Raw genomic sequence first — 19,024 nt, 5'->3', positions numbered from 1 at the left:
TATAGAAAAATATCTTTTCTTAGTTTATTTTAAGAACCACAGGTTCAAATTCTACATGTAATAGCTCATTCGAAAGGTATTGCAGGTAAGTACTTTAGGAACTTCAAATCATCAAAATTGCATGTATACTTTTCAAGTTATTCACAAATAGCTGTTTTAAAAGTGGACACTTAGTGCAATTTTCACAGTTCCTAGGGGAGGTAAGTTTTGGTTAGTTTTACCAGGTAAGTAAGACACTTACAGGGTTCAGTTCTTGGTCCAAGGTAGCCCACCGTTGGGGGTTCAGAGCAACCCCAAAGTCACCACACCAGCAGCTCAGGGCCGGTCAGGTGCAGAGTTCAAAGTGGTGCCCAAAACACATAGGCTAGAATGGAGAGAAGGGGGTGCCCCGGTTCCGGTCTGCTTGCAGGTAAGTACCCGCGTCTTCGGAGGGCAGACCAGGGGGGTTTTGTAGGGCACCGGGGGGGACACAAGTCCACACAGAAATTTCACCCTCAGCGGCGCGGGGGCGGCCGGGTGCAGTGTAGAAACAAGCGTCGGGTTCGCAATGTTAGTCTATGAGAGATCTCGGGATCTCTTCAGCGCTGCAGGCAGGCAAGGGGGGGATTCCTCGGGGAAACCTCCACTTGGGCAAGGGAGAGGGACTCCTGGGGGTCACTTCTCCAGTGAAAGTCCGGTCCTTCAGGTCCTGGGGGCTGCGGGTGCAGGGTCTCTCCCAGGCGTCGGGACTTTAGGTTCAAAGAGTCGCGGTCAGGGGAAGCCTCGGGATTCCCTCTGCAGGCGGCGCTGTGGGGGCTCAGGGGGGACAGGTTTTGGTACTCACAGTATCAGAGTAGTCCTGGGGTCCCTCCTGAGGTGTTGGGTCGCCACCAGCCGAGTCGGGGTCGCCGGGTGCAGTGTTGCAAGTCTCACGCTTCTTGCGGGGAGCTTGCAGGGTTCTTTAAAGTTGCTGGAAACAAAGTTGCAGCTTTTCTTGGAGCAGGTCCGCTGTCCTCGGGAGTTTCTTGTCTTTTCGAAGCAGGGCAGTCCTCGGAGGATGTCGAGGTCGCTGGTCCCTTCGGAAGGCGTCGCTGGAGCAGGATCTTTGGAAGGCAGGAGACAGGCCGGTGAGTTTCTGGAGCCAAGGCAGTTGTCGTCTTCTGGTCTTCCGCTGCAGGGGTTTTCAGCTGGGCCGTCCTTCTTCTTGTTGCAGGAATCTAATTTTCTAGGGTTCAGGGTAGCCCTTAAATACTAAATTTAAGGGCGTGTTTAGGTCTGGGGGGTTAGTAGCCAATGGCTACTAGCCCTGAGGGTGGGTACACCCTCTTTGTGCCTCCTCCCAAGGGGAGGGGGTCACAATCCTAACCCTATTGGGGGAATCCTCCATCTGCAAGATGGAGGATTTCTAAAAGTTAGAGTCACCTCAGCTCAGGACACCTTAGGGGCTGTCCTGACTGGCCAGTGACTCCTCCTTGTTATTCTCATTATTTTCTCCGGCCTTGCCGCCAAAAGTGGGGCCTGGCCGGAGGGGGCGGGCAACTCCACTAGCTGGAGTGTCCTGCTGGGTTGGCACAAAGGAGGTGAGCCTTTGAGGCTCACCGCCAGGTGTGACAATTCCTGCCTGGGAGAGGTGTTAGCATCTCCACCCAGTGCAGGCTTTGTTACTGGCCTCAGAGTGACAAAGGCACTCTCCCCATGGGGCCAGCAACATGTCTCGGTTTGTGGCAGGCTGCTAGAACTAGTCAGCCTACACAGATAGTCGGTTAAGTTTCAGGGGGCACCTCTAAGGTGCCCTCTGTGGTGTATTTTACAATAAAATGTACACTGGCATCAGTGTGCATTTATTGTGCTGAGAAGTTTGATACCAAACTTCCCAGTTTTCAGTGTAGCCATTATGGTGCTGTGGAGTTCGTGTTTGACAGACTCCCAGACCATATACTCTTATGGCTACCCTGCACTTACAATGTCTAAGGTTTTGTTTAGACACTGTAGGGGTACCATGCTCATGCACTGGTACCCTCACCTATGGTATAGTGCACCCTGCCTTAGGGCTGTAAGGCCTGCTAGAGGGGTGTCTTACCTATGCTGCATAGGCAGTGAGAGGCTGGCATGGCACCCTGAGGGGAGTGCCATGTCGACTTACTCGTTTTGTCCTCACTAGCACACACAAGCTGGCAAGCAGTGTGTCTGTGCTGAGTGAGAGGTCTCCAGGGTGGCATAAGACATGCTGCATCCCTTAGAGACCTTCCTTGGCATCAGGGCCCTTGGTACTAGAAGTACCAGTTACAAGGGACTTATCTGGATGCCAGGGTCTGCCAATTGTGGATACAAAAGTACAGGTTAGGGAAAGAACACTGGTGCTGGGGCCTGGTTAGCAGGCCTCAGCACACTTTCAATTGTAAACATAGCATCAGCAAAGGCAAAAAGTCAGGGGGCAACCATGCCAAGGAGGCATTTCCTTACACAACCCCCCCCCAAACGAAAGAGGATGAGACTAACCTTTCCCAAGAGAGTCTTCATTTTCTAAGTGGAAGAACCTGGAAAGGCCATCTGCATTGGCATGGGCAGTCCCAGGTCTGTGTTCCACTATAAAGTCCATTCCCTGTAGGGAGATGGACCACCTCAACAGTTTAGGATTTTCACCTTTCATTTGCATCAGCCATTTGAGAGGTCTGTGGTCGGTTTGAACTAGGAAGTGAGTCCCAAAGAGGTATGGTCTCAGCTTCTTCAGGGACCAAACCACAGCAAAGGCCTCCCTCTCAATGGCACTCCAACGCTGCTCCCTGGGGAGTAACCTCCTGCTAATGAAAGCAACAGGCTGGTCAAGGCCATCATCATTTGTTTGGGACAAAACTGCCCCTATCCCATGTTCAGAGGCATCTGTCTGCACAATGAACTGCTTAGAATAATCTGGAGCTTTGAGAACTGGTGCTGAGCACATTGCCTGTTTCAGGGTGTCAAAGGCCTGTTGGCAGTCCACAGTCCAGTTTACTTTCTTGGGCATTTTCTTGGAGGTGAGTTCAGTGAGGGCTGTCACAATGGATCCATATCCCTTCACAAACCTCCTGTAATACCCAGTCAAGCCAAGGAATGCCCTGACTTGAGTCTGGGTTTTTGGAGCTACCCAGTCCAGAATAGTCTGGATCTTGGGTTGGAGTGGCTGAACTTGGCCTCCACCTACAAGGTGTCCCAAGTAAACCACAGTTCCCTGCCCTATCTGGCATTTGGATGCCTTGATAGAGAGGCCTGCAGATTGCAGAGCCTTCAAAACCTTCCTCAGGTGGACCAGGTGATCCTGCCAGGTGGAGCTAAAGACAGCAATATCATCAAGATAAGCTGTGCTAAAGGACTCCAAGCCAGCAAGGACTTGATTCACCAACCTTTGGAAGGTGGCAGGGGCATTCTTTAAACCAAAGGGCATAACAGTAAACTGATAATGCCCATCAGGTGTGGAGAATGCTGTCTTTTCTTTTGCTCCAGGTGCCATTTTTATTTGCCAGTACCCTGCTGTCAAGTCAAAGGTACTTAGAAATTTGGCAGCACCTAATTTATCAATGAGCTCATCAGCTCTTGGAATTGGATGGGCATCTGTCTTGGTGACAGAATTGAGCCCTCTGTAGTCCACACAAAACCTCATCTCTTTCTTTCCATCTTTGGTGTGAGGTTTGGGGACTAAGACCACTGGGCTAGCCCAGGGGCTGTCAGAGCGCTCAATGACTCCCAATTCCAGCATCTTGTGGACTTCCACCTTGATGCTTTCTTTAACATGGTCAGATTGTCTAAAGATTTTGTTCTTGACAGGCATGCTGTCTCCTGTGTCCACATCATGGGTACACAGGTGTGTCTGACCAGGGGTTAAGGAGAAGAGTTCAGGAAACTGTTGTAGGACTCTCCTACAATCAGCTTGCTGTTGGCCAGAGAGGGTGTCTGAGTAGATCACTCCATCTACTGTACCATCTTTTGGGTCTGATGACAGAAGATCAGGGAGAGGTTCACTCTCTGCCTCCTGATCCTCATCTGTTACCATCAACAGATTGACATCAGCCCTGTCGTGGAAGAGCTTAAGGCGGTTTACATGGATCACCCTTTTGGGGCTCCTGCTTGTGCCCAGGTCCACCAAGTAGGTGACCTGACTCTTCCTCTCTAGTACTGGGTAAGGGCCACTCCATTTGTCCTGGAGTGCCCTGGGAGCCACAGGCTCCAGAACCCAGACCTTCTGCCCTGGTTGGAACTCAACCAGTGCAGCCTTTTGGTCATACCAAAACTTCTGGAGCTGTTGGCTGGCCTCAAGGTTTTTGGTTGCCTTTTCCATGTTCTCTGCCATTCTAGAGCGAAGGCCAAGTACATAGTCCACTATGTCCTGTTTAGGCTCATGGAGAGGTCTCTCCCAGCCTTCTTTAACAAGGGCAAGTGGTCCCCTTACAGGATGACCAAACAGAAGTTCAAAGGGTGAGAACCCTACTCCCTTCTGTGGTACCTCCCTGTAAGCGAAAAGCAGACATGGCAGGAGGACATCCCATCTCCTTTTGAGTTTTTCTGGGAGCCCCATGATCATGCCCTTTAATGTCTTGTTGAATCTCTCAACCAAGCCATTAGTTTGTGGATGGTATGGTGTAGTGAATTTATAAGTCACTCCACACTCATTCCACATGTGCTTTAGGTATGCTGACATGAAGTTGGTACCTCTGTCAGACACCACCTCCTTAGGGAAACCCACTCTGGTAAAGATACCAATGAGGGCCTTGGCTACTGCAGGGGCAGTAGTCGACCTAAGGGGAATAGCTTCAGGATACCTGGTAGCATGATCCACTACTACCAGGATATACATATTTCCTGAGGCTGTGGGAGGTTCCAGTGGACCAACTATGTCCACACCCACTCTTTCAAAGGGCACCCCCACCACTGGAAGTGGAATGAGGGGGGCCTTTGGATGCCCACCTGTCTTACCACTGGCTTGACAGGTGGGGCAGGAGAGGCAAAACTCCTTAACCATGTTGGACATATTGGGCCAGTAGAAGTGGTTGACTAACCTCTCCCACGTCTTGGTTTGTCCCAAATGTCCAGCAAGGGGAATGTCATGGGCCAATGTTAGGATGAACTCTCTGAACAGCTGAGGCACTACCACTCTCCTAGTGGCACCAGGTTTGGGGTCTCTGGCCTCAGTGTACAGGAGCCCATCTTCCCAATAGACCCTATGTGTTCCATTTTTCTTGCCTTTGGACTCTTCAGCAGCTTGCTGCCTAAGGCCTTCAAGAGAGGGACAGGTTTCTTGTCCCTTACACAGCTCCTCCCTTGAGGGTCCCCCTGGGCCCAAGAGCTCAACCTGATAAGGTTCAAGCTCCAAAGGCTCAGTTCCCTCAGAGGGCAGAACTTCTTCCTGAGAAGAGAGGTTCCCTTTTTTTTGCTGTGTTGCAGTTGGTTTCCCAACTGACTTTCCTTTCCTCTTGGTAGGCTGGGCCATTCTTCCAGACTCCAGCTCTACTTGTTCACCCTGTGCCTTGCACTGTGCTCTTGTTTTCACACACACCAGTTCAGGGATACCCAGCATTGCTGCATGGGTTTTTAGTTCTACCTCAGCCCATGCTGAGGACTCCAGGTCATTTCCAAGCAGACAGTCCACTGGGATATTTGAGGAGACCACCACCTGTTTCAGGCCATTGACCCCTCCCCATTCTAAAGTAACCATTGCCATGGGATGTACTTTTCTCTGATTGTCAGCGTTGGTGACTGTGTAAGTTTTTCCAGTCAGGTATTGGCCAGGGGAAACCAGTTTCTCTGTCACCATGGTGACACTGGCACCTGTATCCCTCAGGCCCTCTATTCTAGTCCCATTAATTAAGAGTTGCTGTCTGTATTTTTGCATGTTAGGCGGCCAGACAGCTAGTGTGGCTAAATCCACCCCACCCTCAGAAACTAGAGTAGCTTCAGTGTGGACCCTGATTTGCTCTGGACACACTGTTGATCCCACTTGGAGACTAGCCATACCAGTGTTACCTGGATGGGAGTTTGGAGTGGAACCTTTCTTGGGACAGGCCTTGTCTCCAGTTTGGTGTCCATGCTGTTTACAGCTATGACACCAGGCCTTTTTGGGATCAAAGTTTTTACCCTTGTACCCATTGTTTTGTGAAGAGGCTCTGGGCCCACCCTCCTGTGCAGGTTTTTGGGGGCCTGTAGAAGACTCTTTACTATTTTTAGTTTTGGTTGTCTCATCACCCTTCCCCTGGGGAGTCTTTGTGACCCCTTTCTTTTGGTCACCCCCTGTTGAAGTCTTGGACACCCTTGTCTTGACCCAATGGTCCGCCTTCTTTCCCAATTCTTGGGGAGAAATTGGTCCTAGGTCTACCAGATGCTGATGCAGTTTATCATTGAAACAATTACTTAACAGGTGTTCTTTCACAAATAAATTGTACAGCCCATCATAATTACTTACACCACTGCCTTGAATCCAACCATCTAGTGTTTTCACTGAGTAGTCTACAAAGTCAACCCAGGTCTGGCTCGAGGATTTTTGAGCCCCCCTGAATCTAATCCTATACTCCTCAGTGGAGAATCCAAAGCCCTCAATCAGGGTACCCTTCATGAGGTCATAAGATTCTGCATCTTGTCCAGAGAGTGTGAGGAGTCTATCCCTACACTTTCCTGTGAACATTTCCCAAAGGAGAGCACCCCAGTGAGATCTGTTCACTTTTCTGGTTACACAAGCCCTCTCAAAAGCTGTGAACCATTTGGTGATGTCATCACCATCTTCATATTTTGTCACAATCCCTTTGGGGATTTTTAACATGTCAGGAGAATCTCTGACCCTATTTATATTGCTGCCACCATTGATGGGTCCTAGGCCCATCTCTTGTCTTTCCCTCTCTATGGCTAGGATCTGTCTTTCCAAAGCCAATCTTTTGGCCATCCTGGCTAACTGGATGTCCTCTTCACTGGGGCTATCCTCAGTGATTTCAGAGGTGTTGGTCTCTCCTGTGAGGGAACCAGCATCTCTGACTATTATTTTTGGAGTCAGGGTTTGAGGGACCCTGTTCTCCCTAGATAGGACTGGTAGGGGGGAATTGTCCTCCAAGTCACTATCCTCTTCCTCTGAGTTGCCACCCTCAGAGGGGTTGGCCTTTTCAAACTCTGCCAAAAGCTCCTGGAGCTGTATTTTGGTAGGTTTGGGGCCCATTGTTATTTTCTTTATTTTACAGAGTGACCTTAGCTCCCTCATCTTAAGATGGAGGTAAGGTGTGGTGTCGAGTTCCACCACAGTCACATCTGTGCTAGACATTTTGCTTCTAAAAGTTGGAATACTTTTTAAGAATCTACAACTGGTTCTAGAATCTAATTCAAACTTTTACAAACTTTTAAACTCTAAAAGAAATGCTAAACAGGATCTAACACAAGGCCCTAGCAGGTCTTTTAAGAATTTAGAAAACTTTTCAAATTGCAAAAATCAATTTCTAATGACAATTTTGGAATTTGTCGTGTGATCAGGTATTGGCTGAGTAGTCCAGCAAATGCAAAGTCTTGTACCCCACCGCTGATCCACCAATGTAGGAAGTTGGCTCTGTATGTGCTATTTCAAAGTAAGGAATAGCATGCACAGAGTCCAAGGGTTCCCCTTAGAGGTAAAGTAGTGGTAAAAATAGATAATACTAATGCTCTATTTTGTGGTAGTGTGGTCGAGCAGTAGGCTTATCCAAGGAGTAGTGTTAAGCATTTGTTGTACATACACATAGACAATAAATGAGGTACACACACTCAGAGACAAATCCAGCCAATAGGTTTTTTATATAGAAAAATATCTTTTCTTAGTTTATTTTAAGAACCACAGGTTCAAATTCTACATGTAATAGCTCATTCGAAAGGTATTGCAGGTAAGTACTTTAGGAACTTCAAATCATCAAAATTGCATGTATACTTTTCAAGTTATTCACAAATAGCTGTTTTAAAAGTGGACACTTAGTGCAATTTTCACAGTTCCTAGGGGAGGTAAGTTTTGGTTAGTTTTACCAGGTAAGTAAGACACTTACAGGGTTCAGTTCTTGGTCCAAGGTAGCCCACCGTTGGGGGTTCAGAGCAACCCCAAAGTCACCACACCAGCAGCTCAGGGCCGGTCAGGTGCAGAGTTCAAAGTGGTGCCCAAAACACATAGGCTAGAATGGAGAGAAGGGGGTGCCCCGGTTCCGGTCTGCTTGCAGGTAAGTACCCGCGTCTTCGGAGGGCAGACCAGGGGGGTTTTGTAGGGCACCGGGGGGGACACAAGTCCACACAGAAATTTCACCCTCAGCGGCGCGGGGGCGGCCGGGTGCAGTGTAGAAACAAGCGTCGGGTTCGCAATGTTAGTCTATGAGAGATCTCGGGATCTCTTCAGCGCTGCAGGCAGGCAAGGGGGGGATTCCTCGGGGAAACCTCCACTTGGGCAAGGGAGAGGGACTCCTGGGGGTCACTTCTCCAGTGAAAGTCCGGTCCTTCAGGTCCTGGGGGCTGCGGGTGCAGGGTCTCTCCCAGGCGTCGGGACTTTAGGTTCAAAGAGTCGCGGTCAGGGGAAGCCTCGGGATTCCCTCTGCAGGCGGCGCTGTGGGGGCTCAGGGGGGACAGGTTTTGGTACTCACAGTATCAGAGTAGTCCTGGGGTCCCTCCTGAGGTGTTGGGTCGCCACCAGCCGAGTCGGGGTCGCCGGGTGCAGTGTTGCAAGTCTCACGCTTCTTGCGGGGAGCTTGCAGGGTTCTTTAAAGTTGCTGGAAACAAAGTTGCAGCTTTTCTTGGAGCAGGTCCGCTGTCCTCGGGAGTTTCTTGTCTTTTCGAAGCAGGGCAGTCCTCAGAGGATGTCGAGGTCGCTGGTCCCTTCGGAAGGCGTCGCTGGAGCAGGATCTTTGGAAGGCAGGAGACAGGCCGGTGAGTTTCTGGAGCCAAGGCAGTTGTCGTCTTCTGGTCTTCCGCTGCAGGGGTTTTCAGCTGGGCCGTCCTTCTTCTTGTTGCAGGAATCTAATTTTCTAGGGTTCAGGGTAGCCCTTAAATACTAAATTTAAGGGCGTGTTTAGGTCTGGGGGGTTAGTAGCCAATGGCTACTAGCCCTGAGGGTGGGTACACCCTCTTTGTGCCTCCTCCCAAGGGGAGGGGGTCACAATCCTAACCCTATTGGGGGAATCCTCCATCTGCAAGATGGAGGATTTCTAAAAGTTAGAGTCACCTCAGCTCAGGACACCTTAGGGGCTGTCCTGACTGGCCAGTGACTCCTCCTTGTTATTCTCATTATTTTCTCCGGCCTTGCCGCCAAAAGTGGGGCCTGGCCGGAGGGGGCGGGCAACTCCACTAGCTGGAGTGTCCTGCTGGGTTGGCACAAAGGAGGTGAGCCTTTGAGGCTCACCGCCAGGTGTGACAATTCCTGCCTGGGAGAGGTGTTAGCATCTCCACCCAGTGCAGGCTTTGTTACTGGCCTCAGAGTGACAAAGGCACTCTCCCCATGGGGCCAGCAACATGTCTCGGTTTGTGGCAGGCTGCTAGAACTAGTCAGCCTACACAGATAGTCGGTTAAGTTTCAGGGGGCACCTCTAAGGTGCCCTCTGTGGTGTATTTTACAATAAAATGTACACTGGCATCAGTGTGCATTTATTGTGCTGAGAAGTTTGATACCAAACTTCCCAGTTTTCAGTGTAGCCATTATGGTGCTGTGGAGTTCGTGTTTGACAGACTCCCAGACCATATACTCTTATGGCTACCCTGCACTTACAATGTCTAAGGTTTTGTTTAGACACTGTAGGGGTACCATGCTCATGCACTGGTACCCTCACCTATGGTATAGTGCACCCTGCCTTAGGGCTGTAAGGCCTGCTAGAGGGGTGTCTTACCTATGCTGCATAGGCAGTGAGAGGCTGGCATGGCACCCTGAGGGGAGTGCCATGTCGACTTACTCGTTTTGTCCTCACTAGCACACACAAGCTGGCAAGCAGTGTGTCTGTGCTGAGTGAGAGGTCTCCAGGGTGGCATAAGACATGCTGCATCCCTTAGAGACCTTCCTTGGCATCAGGGCCCTTGGTACTAGAAGTACCAGTTACAAGGGACTTATCTGGATGCCAGGGTCTGCCAATTGTGGATACAAAAGTACAGGTTAGGGAAAGAACACTGGTGCTGGGGCCTGGTTAGCAGGCCTCAGCACACTTTCAATTGTAAACATAGCATCAGCAAAGGCAAAAAGTCAGGGGGCAACCATGCCAAGGAGGCATTTCCTTACAGCTGGGAACCCTGAATGCCAGAGCAGTCAAGCTGAGCACAGGTGGACTGCTGAGCCATAAGTGGCATCTCCATAACCCTGTGGTCTCTGATCGATGGGGTACACCCTAGCCAGATCTGTTAGCCACTGTTAAGGCTAAGGATTGTCTAAACATTTCCACACTGGAGTTTCCTCCCGGGCAGTATCTAGGAGATGCATCCTCTCTGTGGTGGGGTACACATTTCCACTGCTATCTTTCTTGCCTAGAGGTCTGTCCTGATTTTCTTCAGAACAAATCATCTAATCGCCCTAGAATAGGACAGGAGAGTATGGTACCCAGTGCTCCTGGGCATTTGCCCTCTGATCCAGCTGTCACTTCAGAGGGAGGTGCTGTCTTGGAAGCAGGAGAGGGTCTTGCATCTGTATCTCTGTAACCCACACCTCCATGCATGAAGCTTGAGTGGGACATTTAAATCTGTTCGATCCACTCACTGAAATAGTCTGTCATCCTTGAAGCCCAAAGCCCTTTGATAAACTCCATCTCTGCTGAGCGCTGTGAGTAAATGTGTTGCCTGGAGTGGCACTCATTATTCTTGACCCTTTGCGGCCAAAAGATCAAATGTTAGGGGATATCTGTTGGCCCGTTTAACCTTTTTCTGTTTACGTGATCAACCCTCTGTATTTAAATCACTTGTGATGTTTTATCAAAGGTCTGACTCTCCTGTTTCCCCCAAATTCGTAACTTGTGCCACAGTCAGACTTGAACTTAGTGTTGACATTTCGTATGTGTTCACATTTTGAGCCAATGCACAGCTGCTCACTGACTACTGATGCTCAAAACAGTTTTTCTGATTGCCGTCCCCTCTGCACGCCGCATAAGTGAACTGGAGGCGCTCTCAGTGCATCCACCCCACACAACCTCTTTCACGGACAAATTAGTGCAGAGCGCCCGAGCAGCCTTCTTATTCAGAGTTGTGATACCTTATCATATTGGCCAGTCTATCACTCTTCCAATAATTTTGGTTCCACCTCACCCTACAAAAGAGTAGGAGAAGCTCCATCGGATGGACCATAAGAGTTTTGCGTTTCTACATTAACCATAAAAAACGATGATCAACTGTTGCTAGGTTTCACTGGAGTAAGGTAGGGAAAGCTGAGTGAGGACAGGGAAGGCGGAGCAAGGAAGGGGAAGGCGGGGCAAAAAAGCACCATGTCAAGATGAATAATCCTTTGCATCAAAATCAGTTATTGCTGGCAAAGAAGCAACCCCGAAGGCTTGCAGGCTTATTTCACCACAGCCAAGGCCTTTACGAAAGGATCTGCTACGGGGGCCAGTGTTAGATATAGGCCAGACTGCAACATTGCCATCAGCGTAATAATTCACTAAGCACTATTAATCAGAAGAACAAGTTAGCTACCTCTGGTAACACTCTTTCTGTTGCATACTGTATCTAACTGCAGATACCTACCTGCCTTCCCACCTTCTCTTTGTCAGGAGTGAACTCCAGATCATCACAGTAAGGTTCTAAGTTAGAATTTGGCACACTGTCAACTGCAGTTAGTTAGTGCTCTGTGTCTGATCATGCAGAAGGAGAAAGATAAAGAAACTGAGAAACATTTGTCTGTGGCCAGTGGTTGTGCTTACATGTGGCTCTGTGCATCACTTCCGGGCTGGTATGCAGTCACAGCAGAACCACACTGTGCCACCTGTTGGCATGCAGCAACTTTGCTGAAAAATTCTGTGCAGCTAGTCTGGCTCTGGGGGTATTCTAAAGGTGAGGAATCTGAGATTAAAGTATTCACCAGAAAGACCATTACCCAAAGGTAAGTAACTCGTTCTTCTCTCCATTTCCTATCCTCCTTTCTCTTTCCATTCCTTTTCTTGTACTTCTTCCTATCTCATTCCCATCTCCTCGTGTTTACTCTCACGTCCTCCATTTCAGTTCCTCCTATCACCACTTTAGCACCTTTTTCCTTCCATTGTTTTCCCTCCAATTTTTAACCCGTCCTCCTCACCGCCGGTTTAACTTTCTCAGCTTCCCTTAGTCCTTATTTCTCCTTCATCCCCTTTCTGATATTATCATCTGCATTGCACCCTCTTCTTCAAGACCTTTGTAGCCTTTCATTTTCCTTCTTCTTTCCTACCACTTTCTCTGCTTTGCTCTCCTCACTCTCTCTCCTCTTCTCTCCATCTACTCTTTTCTGCTTTTCTCTTCCATCTTTCTTGAGTTGGTATGTTTTTAAAAAATATATGTTTTCCATGTTTTAGCTGCGGCACAAGAGAGGTAGTCTGGTTTCCACGACCGCTGAGGTAGGTGGATGGGTATTTCAGTAGAATGGGGTTTGGACAAGCGCTGAGAGTGGGAGGAGTTTCCTGGAGAGCGCGGTCTGCTGTGCCTTGCTGACAGATTGTTCGGCTGTGTGTGCTGCAGTGAGACGGTGCTGGAGTGAGTCTGTGTTGCAGTGTGGTGATTTTGGAGGGGCGGTGGAGCATGAGAAGTCTGCTTTTGCTTCTGTGTTGGCTTATTATGGAGAAGGGGGGAGTTTGGAGTGGGACAGGGTTTACCTCTGCTCTCTTGAGTGTTTGAAGTGGGGAACGTGGATTGGTCTGCTTGCTTTATGAAGAGACACTGTTTTGTTGCCTGGGGTGTTACCTCAGAAGGTATCGTTAAGATTATAACGGGGCATTGCCTGTCCATAATGAGGTATGACTCTGATCTATAAGCCTATTGCCATATTTCTGTGCTAGCCAGTGTTCATTTGTATTCTATACAAAAGGTGCTCTGTTTTTTTTTCTGGCTAGCACAAGAGTGATGACCTGTCATGGAGAGACCTGGAGGATTCAACTGGTGCAGGTTCCCCCATGGACCTCGACCCCCTGCATGACTTCAATGCACTCATTGCAGAGCTGACAGACACCCTGTTCTCGACGCGCAACCCCTACAGTGGGCCCAACCCACGAGGATATGGTAAGAGATGCTCCATATCATACGGGCAGATGGCTTAAGACTCAGCCTGTCTTCCTTTTATGGTGGTTCCTTACTGCTTTCCCTAGCAGCTTCATGGGGAATGTAGTCCTGACTCAACTGTTTCTCTGCCCTTCAGTTTATAATTGCTTGAGAGTCATTTTCTCCAGCCCATTGGCATCCCCTTTTTTTGTACTGTGATACTTTTCGTTCGAAATGAGATCCTTTCAATATTTTCATTGTAGTGGCCATGCCCTAACAATCTTTATTCACTTCCCCTCTCCAATTGCGCTGTTGTGATTCTTCTATCCTGCTCTGTGGTTTCTCTTGAGTCCCTTTCAATAATTGGAAAAGGAACTATATAGTCTAAGGGTACTTTAAAAAAAACATTGATTCATTCACTGTCTCTGCTGTGCTTCGTCTCTCTTGGACTATCCTCCCCTTGGGATCTGGAAAAATTGGCCCCATACAGGAAATGGAGTTCTGGAATGCTTTTCTAGCTGTGATAAGTCTTAACCGACTAACGCTGGTTCTTGGTGACTTTAGCACTCTTTTTTTTTTTTTTTTTTTTTTCTTTACTCCTTTGCTTTTCTTGGTCTTTTTCTTTTGGGTGATGCATTCTCATTTAATTTTCTCTCCCTGTACTTGCTACCTTCCATTTCACTTCTCTGCCACTTGGTCCTTTTCTACTAATCTTTTTTTAGTTTGTCTCCTTCCTCCCTTAGTTTCTGCATTCTTTGTCATCTGTTCCACCATTTGATCTTCCCTTTCAAACCTACCTTCTCACCCACTTTTATGTTTTTTTTTCTCCACTTTTTCCCTCTAATTATATTTTTTTGTCTCAGCCTATCTTACCCATCCTTTGCACCATTACACCCCCTTGCATTTTGCAAAACAGTATGCATGATCTATACATTGGCAGTCAATAGGACTTGTATGCATTATAGCCACACAGCATTTATTAGCTAAGACAACTCAACAGAGTTTGTGACCCAGAACCATCAGACTTTTGTTTGAGGGACATATATAGTGCAGTTTCCAAATTAATTAAGCCCTAAAATTACAGCTTTTGCCCTTTCTAACATACGTTCCTAGACAGGATCATCTTATCTCCACCCTTTTCTCCATACGAATGTTATAGGGACTACCTTGTCCTCCACGGTCTCCGGATTTACTCCTTTTAGAAGACTGCTCTTTTAGGGTGTTTGTACTGTTCTGTCTAGCGTTCTTTGTTAGATCCATATAGAAGGATCTCTCACTTCTGCATTGTGATGCTACAGTGGGTGCTCTGTCCTGTAATATACCCACTGTGTGTTTTGTAATGGTCCTTTTATGTATTTCTTTCCTCTTTAAGGTCATCAAAAGAGTTGTGCAGCCCATGTGCTTTGTTTTTTTTAAGTATGTTACTTCTCAATATGTGTTTGATTGGCTCCTATATTTGTTTCCTTCACAGGTATTTCTGTTTCTCAGCTCTTCTCTGTTATTACAGGGGCTTCTGCCCCCCCCCCCCCCCCCCCTGCCCTCCATTATCTCTATAGAGAATCCTATGCCCTTTCCCTGTTAAAATTTTACAACTTGACCAATCTTCTCGTACAGTGCTGTACTCTGGACATGTCCCAGTTCTAGTATCCTTGCAATTACTTCCTCCTTTCTGCCCTCCTATGCAGCTTCCCTGGGGAACGCAGACATGATCCAGCCATCTCTCAGCCAGCTTCACCCCAATCTGGGGGAGGATTTCATGGACACAATGGAGCCCCTGCAAGGTGAGGTGTCTTTGCTATCTCCACAATGGATTTCTCTGATGGATGCCTGGATAAATGCTGCGTCTGCTGGGTGAAACGTGAATGGTTTGGTGTCTGAGGGCTCTTGCTTTTGGTCACATTTTAGCCTGTGATTTAGAGATCCCTTTGACTTGCTGCTGTTTGTGCTATTATTAGCATAAGCAATTCCTGAAGTCCTTTAGTTTGAGAGTTTTTTTTTTTGTTTTTTGTTTTTAATGCACAGAGTCCAAGGGTTCCCCTTAGAGGTAAGATAGTGGTAAAAAGAGATAATACTAATGCTCTATTTTGTGGTAGTGTGGTCGAGCAGTAGGCTTATCAAAGGAGTAGTGTTAAGCATTTGTTGTACATACACACAGGCAATAAATGAGGAACACACACTCAGAGACAAATCCAGCCAATAGGTTTTGTTATAGAAAAATATATTTTCTTAGTTTATTTTAAGAACCACAGGTTCAAATTCTACATGTAATATCTCATTTGAAAGGTATTGCAGGTAAGTACTTTAGGAACTTTGAATAATTACAGTAGCATATATACTTTTTACATAAAACACAATAAGCTGTTTTAAAAGTGGACACTGCAATTTTCACAGTTCCTGGGGGAGGTAAAGTATTGTTAGGTTTCACAGGTAAGTAAGTCACTTACAGGTTTCAGTTTTGGGTCCAAGGTAGCCCACCGTTGGGGGTTCAGAGCAACCCCAAAGTTACCACACCAGCAGCTCAGGGCCGGTCAGGTGCAGAGGTCAAAGAGGTGCCCAAAAAAACACATAGGCTTCAATGGAGAGAAAGGGGTGCCCCGGTTCCGTTCTGCCAGCAGGTAAGTACCCGCGTCTTCGGAGGGCAGACCAGGGGGGTTTTGTAGGGCACCGGGGGGGACACAAGTCAGCACAAAAAGTACACCCTCAGCAGCGCGGGGGCGGCCGGGTGCAGTGTGCAAACACGCATCGGGTTTTCAATGATGTTCAATGAGAGACCAAGGGATCTCTTCAGCGGTGCAGGCAGGCAAGGGGGGGGCTCCTCGGGGTAGCCACCACCTGGGCAAGGGAGAGGGCCTCCTGGGGGTCACTCCTGCACAGAAGTTCCGTTCCTTCAGGTGCTGGGGGCTGCGGGTGCAGGGTCTTTTCCAGCTGTCGGGACTTTAGGTTCAGGCAGTCGCGGTCAGGGGGAGCCTCGGGATTCCCTCTGCAGGCGTCGCTGTGGGGGCTCAGGGGGGACAACTTTGGTTACTCACGGTCTCGGAGTCGCCGGAGGGTCCTCCCTGAGGTGTTGGTTCTCCACCAGTCGAGTCGGGGTCGCCGGGTGCAGTGTTGCAAGTCTCACGCTTCTTGCGGGGAGTTGCAGGGGTCTTTAAATCTGCTCCTTGAAACAAAGCTGCAGTTCTTTTGGAGCAGTGCCGCTGTCCTCAGGAGTTTCTTGTCTTTCTTGAAGCAGGGCAGTCCTCAGAGGATTCAGAGGACGCTGGTCCCTTGGAAAGCGTCGCTGGAGTAGGTTTCTTTGGAAGGCAGGAGACAGGCCGGTAAGTCTGGGGCCAAAGCAGTTGGAGTCTTCTGTTCTTCCTCTGCAGGGTTTCTTCAGCTCAGCAGTCCTCTTCTTCTTGTAGTTTCAGGAATTTTGAGTTTTAGGTCCAGGGAAGCCCTTAAATACTAAATTTAAGGGCGTGTTTAGGTCTGGGGGGTTAGTAGCCAATGGCTACTAGCTCTGAGGGTGGGTACACTCTCTTTGTGCCTCCTCCCAAGGGGAGGGGGTCACATCCCTAATCCTATTGGGGAATCCTCCATCTGCAAGATGGAGGATTTCTAAAAGTTAGAGTCACTTCAGCTCAGGACACCTTATGGGCTGTCCTGACTGGCCAGTGACGACTCCTTGTTATTCTCATTATTTCCCCCGGCCTTGCCGCCAAAAGTGGGGCCGTGGCCGGAGGGGGCGGGCAACTCCACTAGCTGGAGTGTCCTGCGGTGCTGGCACAAAGGGGTGAGCCTTTGAGGCTCACCGCCAGGTGTGACAGCTCCTGCCTGGGGGAGGTGTTAGCATCTCCACCCAGTGCAGGCTTTGTTACTGGCCTCAGAGTGACAAAGGCACTCTCCCCATGGGGCCAGCAACATGTCTCGGTTGTGGCAGGCTGCTGGAACCAGTCAGCCTACACAGATAGTTGGTTAAGGTTTCAGGGGGCACCTCCAAGGTGCCCTCTGGGGTGTATTTCACAATAAAATGTACACTGGCATCAGTGTGCAATTATTGTGCTGAGAAGTTTGATACCAAACTTCCCAGTTTTCAGTGTAGCCATTATGGTGCTGTGGAGTTCGTGTAAAACAGACTCCCAGACCATATACTCTTATGGCTACCCTGCACTTACAATGTCTAAGGTATTGCTTAGACACTGTAGGGGCACAGTGCTCATGCACTGGTGCCCTCACCTATGGTATAGTGCACCCTGCCTTAAGGCTGTAAGGCCTAGTAGAGGGGTGACTTATCTACACCTGCATAGGCAGTGAGAGGCTGGCATGGCACCCTGAGGGGAGTGCCATGTCGACTTACTCGTTTTGTTCTCACCAGCACACACAAGCTGGCAAGCAGTATGTCTGTGCTGAGTGAGGGGTCTCCAGGGTGGCATAAGACATGCTGTAGCCCTTAGAGACCTTCCTTGGCATCAGGGCCCTTGGTACCAGGGGTACCATTTACAAGGGACTTATCTGGATGCTAGGGTGTGCCAATTGTGGATACAAAAGTACAGGTTAGGGAAAGAACACTGGTGCTGGGGCCTGGTTAGCAGGCCTCAGCACACTTTCAATTCAAAACATAGCATCAGCAAAGGCAAAAAGTCAGGGGGTAACCATGCCAAGGAGGCATTTCCTTACAGACTCCATTAACATAGTGTGGGGACCCAGAAGTGACGTGGACAGAGCACATTGTGGTCAGTGTTTTGAAGGTGGTCCCATTGTCCTAGGACCAACACAGGCTGAGTTATGAGCAAAAATGTTTTGTAAAAGTAATGCCCTGCACAGCATTATGGGGCAAGGTTTGGTGCCATAAATATTTTAGTATGTTGATATGACTGTAATGCTTAGAGCAGCTCCTAGAGGACAATACAATGAAAACAGCATTTGTAAGAAACATGGTCATGTAACTATATGGTTAGCCCCTAGAGGGCATAACCACATGGACATAAAATGGCAATAAATAATGCAGTGTAACCATATTGTTAGCCCCTAGAAGGCATAGAGCATTACACATTTCAGGGGTAGCAGGCCTATAGCAATGATATAACAAACAAGACCCTTAAAACACAAGCCTTTCCCAGCTGTAAGAAGTTCTAGCCGTGAGAGTGTTGAAAAAGGCACTGAATGGTGGGAGGGGTTATTATTTTGAGGTACCCACTAACCTAGTGTAGGGACCCAGAGATGATGTAGATGGAAAGAGCATGTTGTTGTGAACGTTTTGGTGGTGGGCCCATTGTCGTAGAACCACCGGCTGAGTTATGAGCAAAAATGTTTTGTAAAAGTAATGCCCTGCAAAGCATTATAAGTCGGGTTTTCCTGAGTGCGGTGAATATTGTTTCCGCTTTCCTGCTGTGCCAGGAGAGCAGCTTTTGCTTTGAGGATTTCTGTTTTGTAATAAGCATTTACCAATTACGAGTAATTTAAGGGGAGAGCCACAAGAAATTACTCTGATTAGGTAACTGTGAACAATGTGACCAGCGCTCCAATACCGCTGATTGAGTTCACAGTGTTGTGCCTGTTCGCGCTGTGAGCGGCATGGCCCTCTTGCATCACTAAAGGGGAGCGACAAAAAAAAATAGTTTGCCTACGCTGAAGTATATCGGCAATAGTTCAGTTATCCATGTAACAGGGGTAGTCTGCAAGGCGTGACAAAAAGAGCCTCAAGGTGGGACAAAAGTAAAGCATTTACCAATGACATCAAGTGATTTTTGAAAGGCAAGCCCACGAACGAGTGAAAGTGATAGGCGTGGTTAAAATCCCACAATACTACAACAGGTCAAAGCGCTTGCGTGCTCGATCTAAAAATGATGGTTAAACAGGCTGAGGGTCATTTGTTTCATGGTCCTATTAACTTTGCAAATACACTGCGTGGAGAGTGGGGCTG

General features: G+C 48.4%; 1 protein-coding gene across 1 annotated transcript in view; it reads left to right on the top strand.

Annotated features, from left to right (window-relative positions):
* Window positions 1–19,024, top strand: part of LOC138293648 (MLX-interacting protein-like) — a 168,708-nt gene that overhangs the window by 38,050 nt on the left and 111,634 nt on the right. The window contains exons 6-8 of the mRNA XM_069232939.1: window positions 12,447–12,488; window positions 12,981–13,146; window positions 14,811–14,906. Of these exons, the coding sequence (XP_069089040.1) occupies window positions 12,447–12,488; window positions 12,981–13,146; window positions 14,811–14,906 (304 nt within the window). The remainder of the gene's footprint in view (window positions 1–12,446; window positions 12,489–12,980; window positions 13,147–14,810; window positions 14,907–19,024) is intronic.

This window comes from Pleurodeles waltl, chromosome 4_2 (genome assembly GCF_031143425.1).
Source record: "Pleurodeles waltl isolate 20211129_DDA chromosome 4_2, aPleWal1.hap1.20221129, whole genome shotgun sequence".
NCBI classification, from domain to species: domain Eukaryota; kingdom Metazoa; phylum Chordata; class Amphibia; order Caudata; family Salamandridae; genus Pleurodeles; species Pleurodeles waltl.
Note: the sequence above shows the minus strand (reverse complement) of the source record. Positions and strands in the feature narration are given on the sequence as shown.